At 42.6% G+C, this 17,471-nt stretch overlaps 1 protein-coding gene across 1 annotated transcript; it reads left to right on the top strand.

The window, feature by feature from the left end:
• The first annotated feature begins 524 nt into the window (after nucleotides 1–524).
• Nucleotides 525–16,873, top strand: atp6v0e2 (ATPase H+ transporting V0 subunit e2). Its single transcript, XM_043713015.2, has 4 exons — nucleotides 525–677; nucleotides 5,045–5,092; nucleotides 7,358–7,477; nucleotides 16,320–16,873. Exons 1-3 carry the CDS (start codon nucleotides 574–576, stop codon nucleotides 7,449–7,451), a joined length of 246 nt encoding a protein of 81 aa, XP_043568950.1. The 5' UTR covers nucleotides 525–573; the 3' UTR covers nucleotides 7,452–7,477; nucleotides 16,320–16,873.
• The last annotated feature ends 598 nt before the right edge of the window (nucleotides 16,874–17,471 follow it).

Here is a 17,471-nt window from a genome sequence, read left to right as displayed (position 1 = left end):
CCATTTTTGGGGGGTGGTCCAGGCTGGGGGATTCCTTCCAGAGGGTGAAAAGTCCCAGTGTGGGATCATATTGATACTACAATATGACAGAACAGCTGAGGGCCCGCTTTCTAATGATTGACACCCAATCCAACCAATCACAGATCCAGACGGGAAAACCTGCCAATCACAAAGTGTCAGGGTAGTTAAATCTCGCCCATGTATGACGTACCGCCATGGCGACAAAGACAACCCTTGATCCTTGCTACAAAACAATTGTTGCAATCTACCTCGATGGAAGTGCAAGGTTTAAATGAGTTGCTTGGAACATCCTGGGAGCCAAGGATAAAGGGGAAAATGAACTGAAGGGGGTTAAAAAGTGTAACCTGAATTAGTATCCAATCACAGGGGAGCTGGGGAAATGATGAACATGGGGTTTGTCCAATGGAAAGGCAGTGGTGTCATCGCTGACCAATGGGAACTGGATATAGGCGGGATTGCCAGGCGGAGTGAGATTGGTGGATTGGGCCGCTTGTGGGGCTGGTGGAAGAAGCGGTTGGCAGTGGGGAAGCAGGAGACTGGGACAAGGACAAGATGACCAGCCATTCGGTGACCATCCCCATGGTCTGCTTCACTATCTTCTGGGGGCTTGTGGGCTTTGCTCTGCCTTGGTTTGTGCCGAAGGGTCCCAACAGAGGGTACGTATCCACACAGCGTTTCTAACGAATGGTGATGGATTTACTGGTGGGTGGGGGATGTCTGGGGTCTGTCATTCTGCACGACTTAGTATATATTTTCATGCCTTTAGATTTATTACATGCTTGAATTTTTCTGTCGCCTTAATTTCCCGTGATTTTGTAAGAAGACCTCCAAATGTAGAAGGAAGGTGTTATATTTGATTCAAAAATAGGACTTGCTGGAAAAGCTCAGCAGGTCTGGCAGCATCGGTGGAGAGAAATCAGAGTGAACGTTTCGGGTCAAGTTAACTGTCCACAGATGCTGCTAGACCTGCTGAGATTTTCCAGCAATTCCTATTTTTGTTTCTGATTTACAGCATCCGCAGTTTTTCGGTTTTATTTGCTTTTTTTTATTTGCTATTTTTGATTTGTATTTCAGTTCATCACCTTTGTTTTCATTTTCTCTGCCTCCGCCTCAGTGCCTATTGTTTTTCTGCTAATTTGCATGTAAGTTCCCCCTTTTTCCATCTCTCTCTCCCTTTAAGATTCTCCGTGACACCTACCTCTTTGACCAGGTCACCTCTCCTCGTGACCTCCTATGTTTTGTTTTATGCAAGGTTAATGTTATCTGTAAGGTATCTTGGGAGGTTTTGTTATTATGCTAATGTTATAAATTGCAAATAGTTATGAAGAAAGACTTATATTTGCATAGTCTCTCTCACAGCCACCATGGATGCTTTAAAGCAACTTGTGACCAATGAATTACCTTTGAAACGTGAATGGTCATTGTTCACAGTGAGCTGCCATAAATAGTCATGTCAAAATGACCAGATAATCTGTCCATGGATTCATAGGATTGCTGCAATAAAGAACGAGGGAAATCAGCCTGTCATACCCATAATGGCCCTCTGCCAAAATAACTTGGTTAAGACTGCTTTGCTGTCTTTTCCCTGCACCCTTGCAATTACTTTTTGATTTGGTTGTTTGAGGGATAATTATTGGTTAGTTTCCCTGTGCTTCTTTGAAATGTGACACGCATTAGGGCAATTGGGGACTCTGTTTAATGTCTCAAAAGACAGCACATTGATGTTCCAGCATCCCCTCAATACTGCACTGAAGCATCAGGATTAGTTTGTGTGTTAGCATCCCGGAGTGAGACTTAAATTCTCAATCTTGTGATTTGGAGGTGACTACATACTCACTGAGCCATAGCTTGTGGTTTTATTCTGCCGATCAGTGTTGCAGAGATTGACGGAAGCCTCAAGTCTGAAGTAGTTAAGTTTTGGCTGTAATGAAGACATTTATGTATTTGTCATTCATTTATTTGCACATCTTAGATATACTATTGATATTTTGGTTGAAAGTTGTTTATGGAGTAAATATTCAGTGAGACATCTGTGATATGGAGGTGTTCCAATTCAGGTTTAAGCTCTGAAACCTGTCTGGTTGCTGGACAACAATGGAGTGTCCTCTCAGTCCATTCCAGACTGTGCTATAAAGATAATTTGCAAAGTTTCCTGCCTAAAAAAATGCTTCCCCTACTGATTCTGTATTTAATTTAAATTGATGCATGTATGGTGTGGCCTGCATAAGTTTTGTGAATTGCTGCCATCTCTGTTTTGCAGGCCTTACAGCTGCATAGGATATTCCGAAACTTCACACAACCATTATGCTGAAGGGGACTGTAGAAAATGCTGTTGAATTGTTCATCTTTATCGATGAGAATATGTTTAGTACTGAAGGATAATTCTGAGGTTTGAATGGCATTATCATTGGTCCCTATGAGGCAGTTACAACATTGGTATTGATCACCATCTCAATCCCTCTGCTAGTTTTTGCGGTATTCTTTTTTTTTAGGCCAATCTTACTCTTGTAAGGACTGAGGAATATGTACTCCTACTGTTAACATCCACTGTGCATTCACTACTCTTTGGCATCTCCTAAGCGGCGCTCTGAAAGCTTGTACTTCCAAATAAACCTGTTGGACTATCTTTGAGGAGAAAGTGAGGTCTGCAGATGCTGGAGATCAGAGCTGGAAATGTGTTGCTGGAAAAGCGCAGCAGGTCAGGCAGCATCCAGGGAACAGGAGAATCGACATTTCGGGTCGATTCTCCTGTTCCCTGGATGCTGCCTGACCTGCTGCGCTTTTCCAGCAACACATTTCCAGCTCTGTTGGACTATCACCTGGTTGTGATTTTTAACTTTGTCCGCCACTGGCACCTCTAAGTCGATTTTTGTTTTAAAAAATCTCATTCACACTGCCTTCAGTGTGAAGTCACTAAATTGTGCTTGATTTAGAGCTATTTTTGGATTAGAGACCTATATGTACAAATTTATGATCGCGCAGACTCGAGGGGCCAAACAGTCTATCAATTGATAAGATCACTTTGATGATTAGTTGTGGCCTCAAATCCGTTTTCCCTGTCTACTCCAGGTAACCGCTGACTCCCTGCTTGGCCAAGAACCAATTTACGTTTGCTATTAAAATATTTAATAAACCCTACCCCCCTCAAAAACCATTGCTTTTTGGTTTTTTTCCCCCAGAAATCCAAACACAGTCAACCTTTTGAGAGAAAAAGATTATCCTCCTCGTCTCCATCTTAACTGAAAGACCTTTATTTTTAAACTATGCTACTTCATTTTAGTCTCCTGAAGATGTGAAATGTCTTTACAGCTACACACCATTAGATCTCCTCAAGATCATCCACATCTCAATGTCCTGAATGTTTCAATCAGATCATCTGTCTTTTGAATTCAAATATATTGTCTCCACCTGTCCAACCTTTCACGAAAAGTCAATTCCCCACCCCAGATATCAGTTGAGAGAGCCTCCTCTGAACTGCTTCAAGCACACTTTCTCAAATAAAGGACCCAAAATGTATTGTACATATTAGTCCAGATTGCTTTTACTGATGTCCTTTACAACTATAGCAAAACATTCTTGCTATTATACTCCATTATCTTTGCAATAAACAACAAAATTTGCCTTCCTAATTTATTTGCTATGACCGTATTCTAATGTTTTATGAATTATGTATCTAGATGCCCAGATCTCTCTCTTCTGCAGTCTCTCTCCATTTAAATAATATACTGCTTATTGAGTTTAGAAAAGATTTGTAGCTCAGGTTGAGGTTCTGGATGTAAGTTTGCTTGCTGAGCTGGAAGATTTGTTTTTATGGAAAACAAACCTTCCAGCTCAGCGAGCAAATTTGCATCCATATATGGCTTATCAAGTTGCCCTGACCAGTTGGACGTTTTCCCACATTGTACTCTATCTGTCACATTTTTGCTCATTTCTGTCTCTGACCTGTCTCCAACAGCAGACTTGCTATATCTTCTTCACAACTTATGTTCCTAGGCAAAAGTGAGGACTGCAGATGCTGAAAACCAGAGTTTAGATTAGAGTAGTGCTGGAAAAGCACAGCAGATCAGGCAGCATCCGAGGAGCAGGAAAATCGACTTGTGTTCCTACCTATTTCATTGTACCATCAGCAAATTTAGAAGCCATGCCTTTTGATTCCTTCTTTCAAGTTGTCAATACAAATTGTCAATAATTGAGACCCTGACACTGATCCCCATACCCATCGCTTGAGTTTTGATGGGGTGGCATAGCTGCAATCATGTTAAAGGCTTAAACGAAGAATAATTTTAGATACAGGAGAGGTACTGATAAATCCAATAGGATGGCCATTTACCTTAACGATATATCACTGTGCCTGGGTCAAAATCCTGGAAACCCTTCCTAAACATGAGTCTGCCTACGTCAAACTGACTTCAACAATTCAAGATCCCTCACCGTCACCACTTCGAGAGAAAAGTAGAGATAGACAACAATTGCTAACATTGTCAGTGATGCCCACAACGTGGTAGTTATTTGTATTTAGCGTGAACCATCCCAATATGCTTCACACGAGTGTTATAATGTGGAAATGATATTGCACTACTCAGAGCAATATTAGGACAGATGATCAAAAGTTTGGTCAATGATGTCAATTTTAAGGAGTACTTTAAAAGAGGAAATGGAGGTAGGGAGTAAGAAGTTCTGTGAGGGAATTCCAGAGTTTTGGGCTTTGAAAGTTGAATACGTGGTTACCAATGATAAAGTGATTAAAAATTGGGGATGCTCAAGAGGTCAGAATTTGTTGAATGGAGAAATCTGAAGGATGTGGGCCTGGTGAAAATTATAGAAATGTCCCCAGGAAGGCCTTAATGCACATTTTGTTTCTTTTTAATATTGTACGTTGCCTCTCCCTCCCACTTCTTGACCTTCAGCTGAGAAGCATTTTGAGTTCCTTGGTTTCCCTCATGTATTACCTGACACATTGTTTGGTTAAGAGTATTGGCCTTTCTTATTAATTTTTAATTCCATCCTTCTGTTTATTTTGCAGTGTAATAATAACAATGATCGTCACGACAGCGGTTTGTTGCTATTTATTGTAAGTACCATGTTATGGACTGTGTGTATGCTAAAAGAAGCTAATGTACTTATAAAGGTCAATTGGCAGATAGCTAATAATGCCCTATCTCTCTCTTAAAGGAGGAACAAGCTGTAGGATCTGTAAACCAGTTTGCTTCAGGTTTCTGGGTTGAAATAAAAGCTCAGAATTCAAATGTTTGCTGATGATTGAACAATATCCAACACTGTGTTTGCAACAACTTGAGAACAAAAGCAGTCCATGTCAAATGCAGCAAGACCTAGACAATGTCCAGGCTTGAGCTGAAAATTGGCAAGAAATATTTGTGCCCCACAAATGCTAAGTCATCTCCAACAAGAGAGAATGGCAAAGATAATGCCATTGACTGTAATTCCGCATTATCAACATCCTGAGGGTTGCCATTGATCAAAAACGGAGCTGCACTAAGTATTAAACACAGTGGCTACAGGAACAGGTCAGACAATAAGAATCTTGCAGTAAGTAACTCACCTTCTGACTCTCCAAAACCTGTCCATCATCCACAAAAGTATGGATTAAGAGTGTGTTGCAATGCCCCTACTTGTCTGAATGGGTGCAGCTCCAAACACATTCAAGAAACTTGACACCAGCCAGGTCAGAGTAGCCTGTTTGATTTGGTACCATATTCACAAACATCTACTCTCTCCAGCACCATTTCTCAGTAGTATCAGTGTGTACTATCTACAAGAGGCGCCACAGAAATTCACCAAAGATCCTTAGACAACACTTCCCAAACCCACAGCCACTTCTATCTTGAAGGACAAGGGCAGCAGATCAATGAGAACACCTCCACTTGAAGTTCTTCTCCAAGCCACTCACCATCCTGACATGGAAATAAATTGCTGTTCCCTTCGGTCTCATTAGGTCAAAATCTTGGAATTCTCTCCCAAATGGCATTATGGGTGTACTAAATGGACTGCAACAGCTCAAGAAGGCAGTTCGCCATCTCCTTCTCAAGGGCAATGGTTAGGCCACTATTGGGATACTGTATGCAATTCTGGTCTCCCTGCTATAGGAAAGATGTTGTTAAACTTGAAAGGGTTCAGAAAAGACTTAAAGGATGTTGACAGGGTTGGAGAGTTTCAGCTATAGGGAGAGGCTGAATAGACAGAGTATTTTCTCTCAAGCGTTGGAGGCTGAGGGATGACCTTATAGAGGTTTGTAAAATCATGAGGGGCATGGATAGGATAAATAGACAAGTCTTTTCCCCTGGGATGGGGGAGTCCAAAACTGGAGGGCATCGGTTTAAGGTGAGAGGGGAAAGATTTAAAAGTCACCTAAGGGGCAACTTGTTCATGCAAAGGGTGGTACGTGTATGGAATGAGCTGTCAGAGGAAGTAGTGGAGGCTGGTGCAATGGCAACATTTAAAAATCATCTGAATGGGTATATGAATAGGAAGGGTTTAGAGGGAAATGGGATCAGATTTATATAAAATATCTGGTCAGCATGGACGGGTTGGACTGAAGGGTCTGTTTCCATGCTGTATATCTCTATGACTCTGTGAACTAGGTATAGACAATAAGATGCCAGAGACACTGACATCTTGAGTAATATTAAAAATCCAGCTCTAACCGTAGCAATGTGATTGCCCAGAGAGCAGTTGAGAGTCAGTTTGGTACGGTCAATGAATGTTGGCAAGCCAATGACACCCACATCCTGTCAATGAATAAATAAGAGATAGATGTGGGATACAAGGTAGATGTAAGATACTGGGACTTTCAAACAGCATTAGATAGAGAGTTTTGCATTGCAGGCACAAGATTAAAGTCAGAGATGTGTGATGGATCAGATAACAAGCTGAGTATAAGGCAGGATTCTGATTTCTCTTGGAGCTGATTTAGGAAAGTCTGTTGCTACTCTGCTTTCATTTAGAATGTGACTGGTTGCTGGTTGTGTCCTGTCTTGCCTGCTGAGATAGACTCCACATTGAGGCTTAATAAAGTATATTTACCAAGTTACAAAAGTGAGATTAGAACTGTAGTCAGTCCTTTCTGTACTGTCAGTTCAAACCCTTGAATTAAAGAGTAACATTGCTAGTTGGCCCTAATTGGAATAAATTTGGTGCAATTAAATAGATTTTATTGAAAGCCAAACAACCTGGTGTGACTAGATAAAGGATTCATACCTTGTGGTTGTTCAAGATTTCCTTTGTAACCGGGATTCGGTGGCAACAGAAGTTAATTAAGTAATCCTCACGTGAAGCCACTTTATTGGATTAAACTCTGTAATTTCCTTCTTTCCTTTAGCTGGCTCATTGCCATCCTAGCTCAGCTGAACCCTCTCTTTGGCCCGCAGCTCAAGAATGAGACAATCTGGTATCTCCGTTACTTCTGGGAATAAAGGAGAACTGCGTCGGATCATCCATGGTACAGTACATGAAGCTCAGTGGAAAGAGAGGGGGAGAGAGAGAAAGTTAATACTGCTACTGCCTTCAGGTTCAATTCGATGCCTTAAACTGAACTGGCTCAACCCATCAGCTGTTCTGTGTTTGGCTTGTGCTGGGACGGGAAGGTCAACCAGGCTTCCCACTGCAGTACTGTTTACAGCATAGCCAGCACCAGCATTGCTTTGAATTCCAACTAAATAGTTGTCCAACCATAATAAAGACAAGGGAATTCTATCGTTTCATGATTCCTAATTTCCATCGCTCTGCCATGGGTTGCTATGTCTTCAGACACCTGGGTCTTGAGCTCTGGAATTTCATTTCCACAACTCTGTGCCTCTCTGTCTGTCTGTCTGTCTCTCTCTCTCTCTCTCTCCTGTTTTAAAATGCTTCTTAAAGCCTTCCTGTTTGATGTTTGATCAATTTATTTGTCATTCTAGCAATATGTCTTTATACAGCTCCATGCCAGCTTTTTTTTTGATCATGCTTCTGTGAAAAACTTTAGAAGGTTTTGTTCTGCTAAAGGTGCTGCATAAATATAGGTTGTAGTTGTTGAAATGGGAGGAGTCCTGCTCTGAGAGAGACCAGGGCTGCCAATGTCACCTTATCAAGTGGGTCCAAGTTTCCATGATGTAATGGAGCAAAGCGATGCTGTTCGTGCCATAGAAAGGGCTGGTCACAATCTATAAAGAACATTTAGTGAGGATAATTACAGGAATAGAAAGAGGCCTGTTCGATCAGTCTTGGGTGATCTATACACTGAGTCCAATTAACTGTCTTCACCCTAAATCCCTTGATGCCCTCCACTACTCTGCACCAATCTCCACCCCCCCCCCCCCCCCAAACAAAAATCTACTAACATTAGTTTTGAAAGTTGCATTTAACCAGTATCCACAGCCTTTTGAGTTCTGGATTTGCAACACACTTTGTGGAAAGAAATGTTCCCTGACTTTGGCCTTGAATAGCCCAGTTCTAGTCTGAATGTGATTATCCCCCAAAAATAGGGTCAAGAGGGAAAGGAACCCACAAGTAACATGAACACCCCCCGCTCAGACCATCAGGGACCCTCCTGTACGGGAAGGTTGATTTTCATTGTCGAGTGGGCTCTCCTGGTCACTAATTTTATTCATTTCTCTCCATTTTCTATTTGAGTAGCATTAAAAACCATTTTTCTGCCTTTCTTGAGGCTTCTCCCTTTCCTCTTCTCTCTCAGGTATCTAATAATGCCTTGTCTTAGCTCCACAGTATGGGTATCTTTCATGTTTCTGACACCAGCCAGAAAGGAGGTACCAACCAGTATAGCGACATTATTGCGAGTGTCTCTTGGTTATGAAAATGTCCAACTTACTATTGGTCACTCTCTCTGATAGATTATCAAACCAGAGGATCTCAAAGAGCTGACAGCAGCTCAGATACCTCATCATTCTCTGGCTGAACTTGAGAAAATATTGTGTGCAAAATTTCATGTCTTAAATTTGCAAAAGCAATGGAAAGGGAGTGAGCTGTAGGTTAAGAACTTATCAAGGGCTTCAGCTGCTGTATTGAGAGAATAATAGATAACCAGGACTCAGTCACTGACCATGTCAGCTCAGTTAGCTGGACAGCTGGTTTGCGATGCACAGTGACACAAATCCCATACCAACTGAGGTCACTATGAAGGTCCTGCCCTCTCAACCCCACTCCTAAGGTGTGGTGAAACTCTGATTAAACTCAACACCAGTCTCTCTCTCTCTGTTTCTGAGGACTATGATCCTCTGGGAATATGACAAATTTACCTTTGACCTTTATAGGCTGTAATCTAACTGAAGATCACAACATTAAATAAGAATGGGTTTAAACTGATTGCTGTCCTCAAGTAGCTATTGACCTGTAATTCCCTCCCTGTGATCTGGCTTTAATTTTATTTGGAAAGCGTAGGCTTTCTTTTGTGTTTTTTTTTTTCCCATGTGAACAGCCCTTGGCGTGTGAAAGCAGGCTAATTCAGCTGGACAAACCCACCGTCAACATCAAAATCATTTCAGGCAAGGCTAGAGCCACTTGAGTGACTATTTCCAAGCTTGTTCTTCCATATTTAAGACCATTAGAAACCACCAGCCTGTTGGTAACGGCAGGATCTGTAAGGTGTTTCAGTAGGTGTGGGCAGGGAAACCCTTTGGGAATGAGAGGTCCCATACGTTTAGCCACCCGAGTTTTTCTGTGTGCAGGACTGAAGGTGGAGACAGTATAACCAACAAAAACAGCCTCACAGCTTTATAGAACATAGAACAGAAATACTCAGTACAGGCCCTTCAGCCCTCGATTAGATTAGATTCCCTACAATGTGGAAACAGGCCCTTCGGCCCAACCAATCCACACCAACCCTCCGAAGAGTAAACCACCCAGACCCATTTCTCTGACTAATGCACCTAGCATTATGGGCAATTAAGCATGGCCAATTCACTTAACCTGCACATCTTTGGACTGTGGGAGGAAACCGGAGCACCCAGAGGAAACTCACGCAGATACTGGGAGAATGTGCAAACTCTACACAGACAGTCGCCCAAGGCTGGAATCGAACCTGGGACCCTGTTGTCAATCTTTTATCCCATTCTACATAGCCTTCATCTTCCATGTGCCTATCCAAGAGTTGCTTACATGTCCCTTATGTATTTGACTGAACTGCCAGCAGTGTATTCCGCACTCTGTGTAAATAACCTACCTCTGACATCTCCCCAAAACCTTCCTTCATTCACCTTAAAATTATGCCCCCTCATGATAGCAATTTCCACTCTGGGAAATCGTCTCTGACTATCCACTCTATCTAGTCCTCTCATCATCTTGAACACCTCTATCATGCTCCTTCGCTCCAATGAGAAAAGCCCTAGCTCCCTCAACCTTACTTCATAATGCTGCAGCTGTTTGAATTTATGTCTGGTATTCACACATTTGAAGCTATTTCCAAATTCTTTATAATCAAGAGGGAATCAATGCAGGGAATTTTGAACACTGCAAGAGAATGCATTGCCAGAAGACGGCACAATGGGAAGAAAGGAGCATTTGAACAATTTGGCAACCATTTCTGCATCTCTTTATTTGACATACTTTTCCTAATCAACCTGTTCAGAGATGTTTATATGCCCCTCTGGAGCAGGTGGGACTTGAACCTGGGTCTCTCGGCTCAGGGATAGGGATACTACCACTGCACCACAAGAGGATTCCTTATTTGAAATTGAGTTGAATCGATTTGCTCTGCTAAGTAAATGTGCAGGGTACCTCCACTACAAAATTGCCAACACTACTTTCTAACCTCGAGCACTGTTTGGTTAGAGAGGAATTCACCGCTAAGCCCCGATTTGTCCTCATGGTAGGTTTTCCAGCAAAGGGGAGACTATTGCTGTTTATACCACCTCCTCCTTTTTCCAATTTTGAATTTGCCTGAGTTCTTATCCCAACTGAGAGAAGTGATTCCTAGGTGAAAGGAGATTAAACTGAGCACATCTTGTTTTGGTTTGTTCAGTTACTCAGGCAAAAGAACACAATATTTTTCTTCCCTAACAAACATTCCCCCGTCATCCCTTTTACTGATTACTGTAATTCATATAAAATGGAGATAATTTAGTGTTATTTCATTGAGCATTGTATCCTGCTTAAAATGAAGCAGCACAATGGCTCAGTGGTTAGCACAGTGGTGCCTCACAGCACCAGGGACCCAGGTTCTATTCCAGCCTGAGGTGACTGTCATTGCGAAGTTTGCACCTTCTCTCTGCAGGTCTCCTGTGGGTGTTTTGGTTTCCTCCCACCGTCCAAATGTGTGCAGGTTAGGTGGATTGTGCATGCTAAGTTGCCCCATAGTGTCCAGATTAGGTGTGTTAGCTGTGGGTAAATGCAGGGTTACAGGAGTAGGGTAAGGGGGTGGGGCTGGGTGGAATGATCTTTGGAGGGTTGATGTGGACTTGATGGACTGAATGACCTGCTTCCACATCTGGGGATTGTATGATTCTATGATCTACAGTACATTAATATTTTTCCATATTAAACTGACAATTGTAGTTTCTGTCACCTGATGGCGCAAGGATGCTCTATCACTCCTGGGGAACAACAACACCCCTTACTGTAAGGGAAGCAGTACTACAGGTCGAATATATTCTGTTCCTCATTGCACCCAGGAGCTCTTTACAGTACAAATCCTGCAAATGTCAATCCAAAGTCTGATACCTGATCTGTTTGGATTTTAGTTAATCCCAGCAGGACAACTGCAATTAGTTTTTTGTCAGAGGAGCAATATTTATTCTAAGAAAGCAAGCCACAATGTCCATTCCTGATTGTTGTCATGTGGCCCTTGCTGAGCGTTCCCTGCGATTTTTTTTTTTTTTTTTTTCTTTAAAATATTTGAAAAGTCAATTCCACCAGAGACCAGGATCAGGCTATAAATGAAGCAAGTGATGGTGTGGATGGTAGTGTTGGGATAGGGCAGATGGGATTGCATTGAATAGTAGAATGCGTTTTGAGAACAGCTTGTTTCTTGCTGCTGCAATGGGGGATGTCTGGTACTGATGTAGCCCTAGCGGTCCCTTCTTTCTCCATACTGATTTTTGAGGCATTTCTCTGTCTACATCAGATTGATGCCACCTCCCCCCACCCCCCCATCCCAATATTGCAAGAACTATAATGTCTCAATGTGAAGGGCAGGAGCAGTAATTATTGGAAAAAATGTACAGTGTGAGATTCGCAATGCATTCTGCAGCTCAAATTGATTTATCCTGTCAGGAGTGTTATGGGGAGAATCTTCTCTCGGGGAGAAGTTCAAAGTTGACTTCATGCTGACATTTTTGAGAGAGGGATAAATACACTGAGGGAAAAGGAAGTTGACTAATGGGAGGTATATATATATATGTAGATGATTGCTATATGCAGGTCATTCTCCACATAAAATTGACACACACACCTGGAAGGAATAGTAAAAAGACTTACATAGATCGCTCTAAAGCTGAATGAAATAACTCCACAGAGACTGGTCTTCAGTCTTCAGTCACCAGTCACCCTTGACTTACAGCCAGAGAGTCCTTCCTCAGAGCCAGCATTGTTTTTTTTTCAGAACCCATGATGTACTCCTGTTTTTGTTTTCTTTTTTTCATTACCCCCACACTACCACCTAACTGCAGTAGGGCTTATTTCTTCCCCAGCACCCATGTTGTGTGTGTGCAGGTGTGAGACACAATGAAAGACACAAGGTGCACAAATCTTTATTCACTTTCTACCACCAGGAAGATAGGAAACACCTGAGTGGCCAGTGCCCTTCACATCAAAAGGCAATGCTGCATGATCAAACAGTGAAGGGGAGGGCAGGGGTTAAATCAAAATAGAGTTGCTCAGGGAAATAATTCACTTCACTCCCTGCGGCGCCCACCTCTCCCTGAACAACTCCAGGGTGTTGGTGGACACCGCGTGCTCTTTCTCCAAGGACACCTGGACCCTAATGTTACTGTCGGAAGAGGGGCAGGCAGTCGGCCCTAACGACCCCCTCCACAGCCTGCTGCCTGAACCTGTTTATGGCCAGTTTGGCCAGGCCCAGGAGCAGACCCACGAGGAGGTCTTCAGACCTGCCCTCCCTCCTCCGTACCCGGTGCCCAAAGATCAGGAGCGTGGGACTGAAGTGCAACCAAAAGCAAAGAAGGAGGTTTTTGAGAAAAGGGGTCACTCTTGTTTATATCTGTCAGCCAGGGCTCCCTGTGTGGGGCTGTTAATGTGGTGCAATCAGGGAACTTAAATTCTATAATGTCCTCCTGGCTGACCTCATTACAATCAGTGCACTGAAGAATTTTTCGCAAAGAGCTGATCGTGTTGGTGCTTTCCTTTTGAAAAGGTTAAGGTTCTGACATTACCTAATGGAAGTTATGGGCGGCACAGCGGCTCAGTGGTTAGCACTGCTGCCTCACAGCACCAGGATCCCAGGTTCAATTCCAGCCTTGGGCAACTGTCTATGTGGAGTTTGCGCATTCTCCCCGTGTCTGCATGGGTTTTCTCCAGGTGCTCCAGTTTCCTCCCACATTCCAAAGATGTGGGAGGGCCATGCTAAATTGCTGATTGCATTAGGTTCACTAGTCAGAGGGAAATGGGTCTGGGTGGGTTACTCTTTGGAGGGTCGGTGTGGACTTGTTGGGCCAAAGGGCCTGTTTCTACACTGTAGGAAATCTAATCTAAAAGTCTATAAAATTATGAATGAATTCTATGGGGTTGATGTGCAGAGAATGTTATGACTTTTGTGCAAGTTCAAAGCCAGGGCTATCAATTCAAGATAGTTACTTCTAAATCTCATTGGGATAGTATGGATTAGTAGAATGCGTTTTGAGAACAGCTTGTTTCTTGCTGCAGTGGGGGATGTCTGGTACTGATGTAGCCCTAGCAGTCCCTATCACCAGTCAGAGGGGGTGACTATGCAGTGCCTGAAGCTGATGCATCATTCAGTGACTGTGCTGTGACCTAAGTACGTCTAACCACCTTTGCCCTGTATCTCTCATTAAGCAAATATTAACAAAAATTTCAATCTGAGATTTATAGATTAAAAATGGAATTAGAATTAGTTGCCACTTAGGCAAAATGGTTACAACTTCTGTCATTCTTTGTATATAGAAGTTTTTTCCTAACCTCTCACTGAAAGATGACAATACTTCCTAGTCCAAGATGTGGCAACCAGAGGAAGTAGGATAGGAGAAACTAACCTGTTCCCTTCAATATAGTAAGTTTCAACATCTTAATGAAATTGCCATATTAACTTTCTAAATTCCAGGGAATACTGCTTGAGTTTGTGTTCTCACCTCCCGGCTAATGCCTTCAAAATTTAATCCAGGAGTCCGGGTATCATTCTGGGGAATCTAATTTGTACTCTCTAAAGCCAATCTGTCCTTCCTGAGGAATAGTGTCCGGTATTCCAGGTATGGCATTAAACTCTGACACTGACAGAATTTAAAGCAATGTTCTCCCAGGTGTTGGAACCTTAATTCAGCATTTGAGTGGCTAGCTGATCTAGGACACACAACCGGTCAGCCAACGTTGGAACTGCAGCATCTGAGTAAGGAATAAGACTAGGCCAGTTGGCTGTTTGTGTCTGCTCTGCCATTCAATAATGTCATGGCTGATCTGATTTTAACCTTGAATCTGCATTCCTGCTATTCCCCCTTGGTAATCAAGAATCTACTTATCTCTGCCTTAAAATTATTTGAGGATTTTGCACCAACCACCCTTTGAGGAAGAGACTTTCAAAGCCGCTTGATCCTCAGAGGAGAAATAAAATCTTTTCCCATCTCTGTCTTCAGTGGGTGATCTGTTATTTTTAGAATCTGATCCCCAGTTCTAGATTCTCCCACAAGAATCAAAGGATGTTGAATCCTTTCAACACCCACCCGATCAAGTCCCCATTGGATCTTCTATGTTTCAATTAAGTCACTTCTGACTCTTCAAATAAGGTCAGGGGATATGGGCCCAGCCTGTCAGGACTTTTTCAGACATCAGGCTTCTCATTCCAGGTATTAATCTAGTAAACCTTCTCTGAACTGTTTCCAGTGCATTATCACCCTTCTGTAAGTACGGTGACAGGGCCGTACAGAGTACTCAAGATCTGGTCTCACCGATGGCCTGTCTAATTGAAGCATAACCTCATTATTCTTGTATTCATTCCCACACGAAATTTCCTGATTACTTGCTGTGCCTGCATACTAACCTTCTGTGATGCATGAACTAGGACAAAAATGCAATCGTTACCCATTAACGATGCAGCAGAGTTGACCAGTGCAGGGTAGAAGCACCATGCACTAAACATCTAAACTGAACAGAACACCATAGGAACTGGCCGAAACACTTCAGAGTTTTCAAAACGAAGCCAAACAAATATGAGGGAGGGGATAGAGTAGGTCTTCACTTCCAGTTGTTTGCTTGCTGAAAATCGTGACTTTAATCGAAAGAAACAACTTTTCAAGTGAACCAAAAGTTCCTGGAAGAGAGTCGCTGTGCTGACCAACTTGTGGGATGAGGTAGAGGGGGTGCGTCAGTACAAGGATTGGAACCAGAGGTCGAAGAAGGGAACAGCTAAAATAAGGGCAGAGGATGAGGGACAAGACTGAGTGGGGGGTTGAAGCAAGGCCAGGCAGGAGGGCAAGTTGGGAGACCAGGGCAGAGGGACATAATGCCAGAGGAAAGAAAGGCAGTGGTGGGGAGAGGACAAGCAACAACATTAAAATGAAAATGCCAACAAGTTTTGAGAAGATTTGTAGCTCAGGTTGAGGTACTGGATGTAAGTTTGCTCGCTGAGCTGGAAGGTTCGTTTTCAGACGTTTCATCATCATACCTGGTAACATCATCATTGAGCCTCTGGATAAAGCAGTGGTGGCATAGTCCGCTTTCTATTTATATGTTTGAGTTTCCCTGGGTTGGTGATGTCATTTCTTGCTCTTTTTCTCACAAACACATTGACTTGGACCCCATTTACCACCCTCTGAGAAAAAGAGCAGGAAATGACATCACCAACCCAAATAACCTAAACACATAAATAGAAAGCAGGTCATAACACCAGTGCTTCACTGGAGGCTCACTGATTATATTATCTAGTATGGTGACGCAACTTCTGAAAACGAACCTTCCAGCTCATTTAGCAAACTTACATCCTGAAAATGCCAATGTAATTGAAGAAATGGGCCTCAAACATCAAACAAAATTACATCAAGTTAACAACCTAAGTGTGTATGCTGTGACTCTCTTGCTGCTTGCTTTCTCTGTTTGATTGCATTCGATTTGTACTCTTGTTCAGTTTGAAGAAGGGTTGATACTTGAAACATGAACTCTTTTCTCCACAGATGCTGACTGATGACCTGAACATTCCAGAATATTCCAGATCTCTATATTCCCTGTAAAAATCATACCTAGTAAAACTTTTTGTGAGAGATTTTTCACACACTTCCAGCCCGCCCAAGCTCTACCTTTGACTTTTCTTTCTGATCTGGCTTCATTGCCTGAATTAAAATGATGATCTCTGTCTCACCAAACCCCTGGAGTCCCCAAAGACTTTGTGCAAATTGGTTTGAGGATGTTTTAAATCAAGTGTGTACAATGCTCAGATGCGAATGTTTGAAGTTTTTTTCTGTTCATTATTACAATATGTCCCAGGAACTTGCTCAAATTAAACATTTGTTTCTTTTATCCAAAAGAACCAGGCATTATGGAGGGTAGCTATACTGTGATACTGTACTTAAGTTTGCTGTGACAAATCATGTAGCAATGTTTTTATTTGTAAGGGAATAGTTATTTTGTTCCAGCATTCTGTTTCTAAGTATGTTTAAAAGTAGGAATTGATGTTAAATGCTGTAATCTTTAAAACATTGACAGTGCAATAAAATTAGATTGTGTCCCATTCCAACCTTTCTTCTATCTTTGTACAAATTCACTGAAATTGATATGGGTATCACTAATGAGGTCAGCATTTATTGCCCATTTTTAATTTCCTTTTAATAGGGCGGCACAGTGGCTCATTAGTTAGCCACTGAGTGCTGCCTCACAGCGCCAGGGACCCGGGTTCGATTCCTGCCTTGGGCGACTGTCTGTGTGGAGTTTGCACATTCTGTCCGGTCTGCATGGGTTTCCTCTCGGTGCTCCGGTTTCCTCCCATAATCCCAAGGATGTGCAGGTCAGGTGAATTGGCCATGCTGAATTGCCCATAGTGTTAGATGCATTGGACAAGGGTAAATATAGGGTAGGGGAATGGGTCTGGCTGGATTACATTGGAAGGTGGTGTGGACTTGTTGACGGAATGGCCTGTTTCCACACTGTAGGGAATTTAATCTAACTAAATCGAAGCTGAATGTCTTGCCACAACATTTTAATGGACAGTTCACATCGATTGCAGTAGCCTGGAGTGTCTCAGACTGGACTATATGAGGACAGCAGGGAGCCAAATGGGTTCTTCCCCCTGTTACCAAAGTGGGATGTTATCAGCCCCAAGGCTTTGGATT

Source organism: Chiloscyllium plagiosum, unplaced genomic scaffold (assembly GCF_037043375.1).
Source record: "Chiloscyllium plagiosum isolate Xiang-an unplaced genomic scaffold, Cpla_swu_hap1 HiC_scaffold_22, whole genome shotgun sequence".
Taxonomy (NCBI): Eukaryota; Metazoa; Chordata; class Chondrichthyes; order Orectolobiformes; family Hemiscylliidae; genus Chiloscyllium; species Chiloscyllium plagiosum.
The sequence above is the reverse complement of the archived record's forward strand: the minus strand, read 5'-3'. Positions and strand labels throughout refer to the sequence as shown.

What these genes read in the sequence shown, in the direction of transcription:
- atp6v0e2 (XM_043713015.2), top strand. Translation starts at nt 574, where the DNA reads ATGACCAGCCATTCGGTGACCATCCCCATGGTCTGCTTCACTATCTTC. An exon ending in CCGAAGGGTCCCAACAGAGG is followed by an intron (nt 678 to 5,044) that starts GTACGTATCCAC and finishes TTTATTTTGCAG; the next exon opens with TGTAATAATAACAATGATCG. An exon ending in GCGGTTTGTTGCTATTTATT is followed by an intron (nt 5,093 to 7,357) that starts GTAAGTACCATG and finishes TCTTTCCTTTAG; the next exon opens with CTGGCTCATTGCCATCCTAG.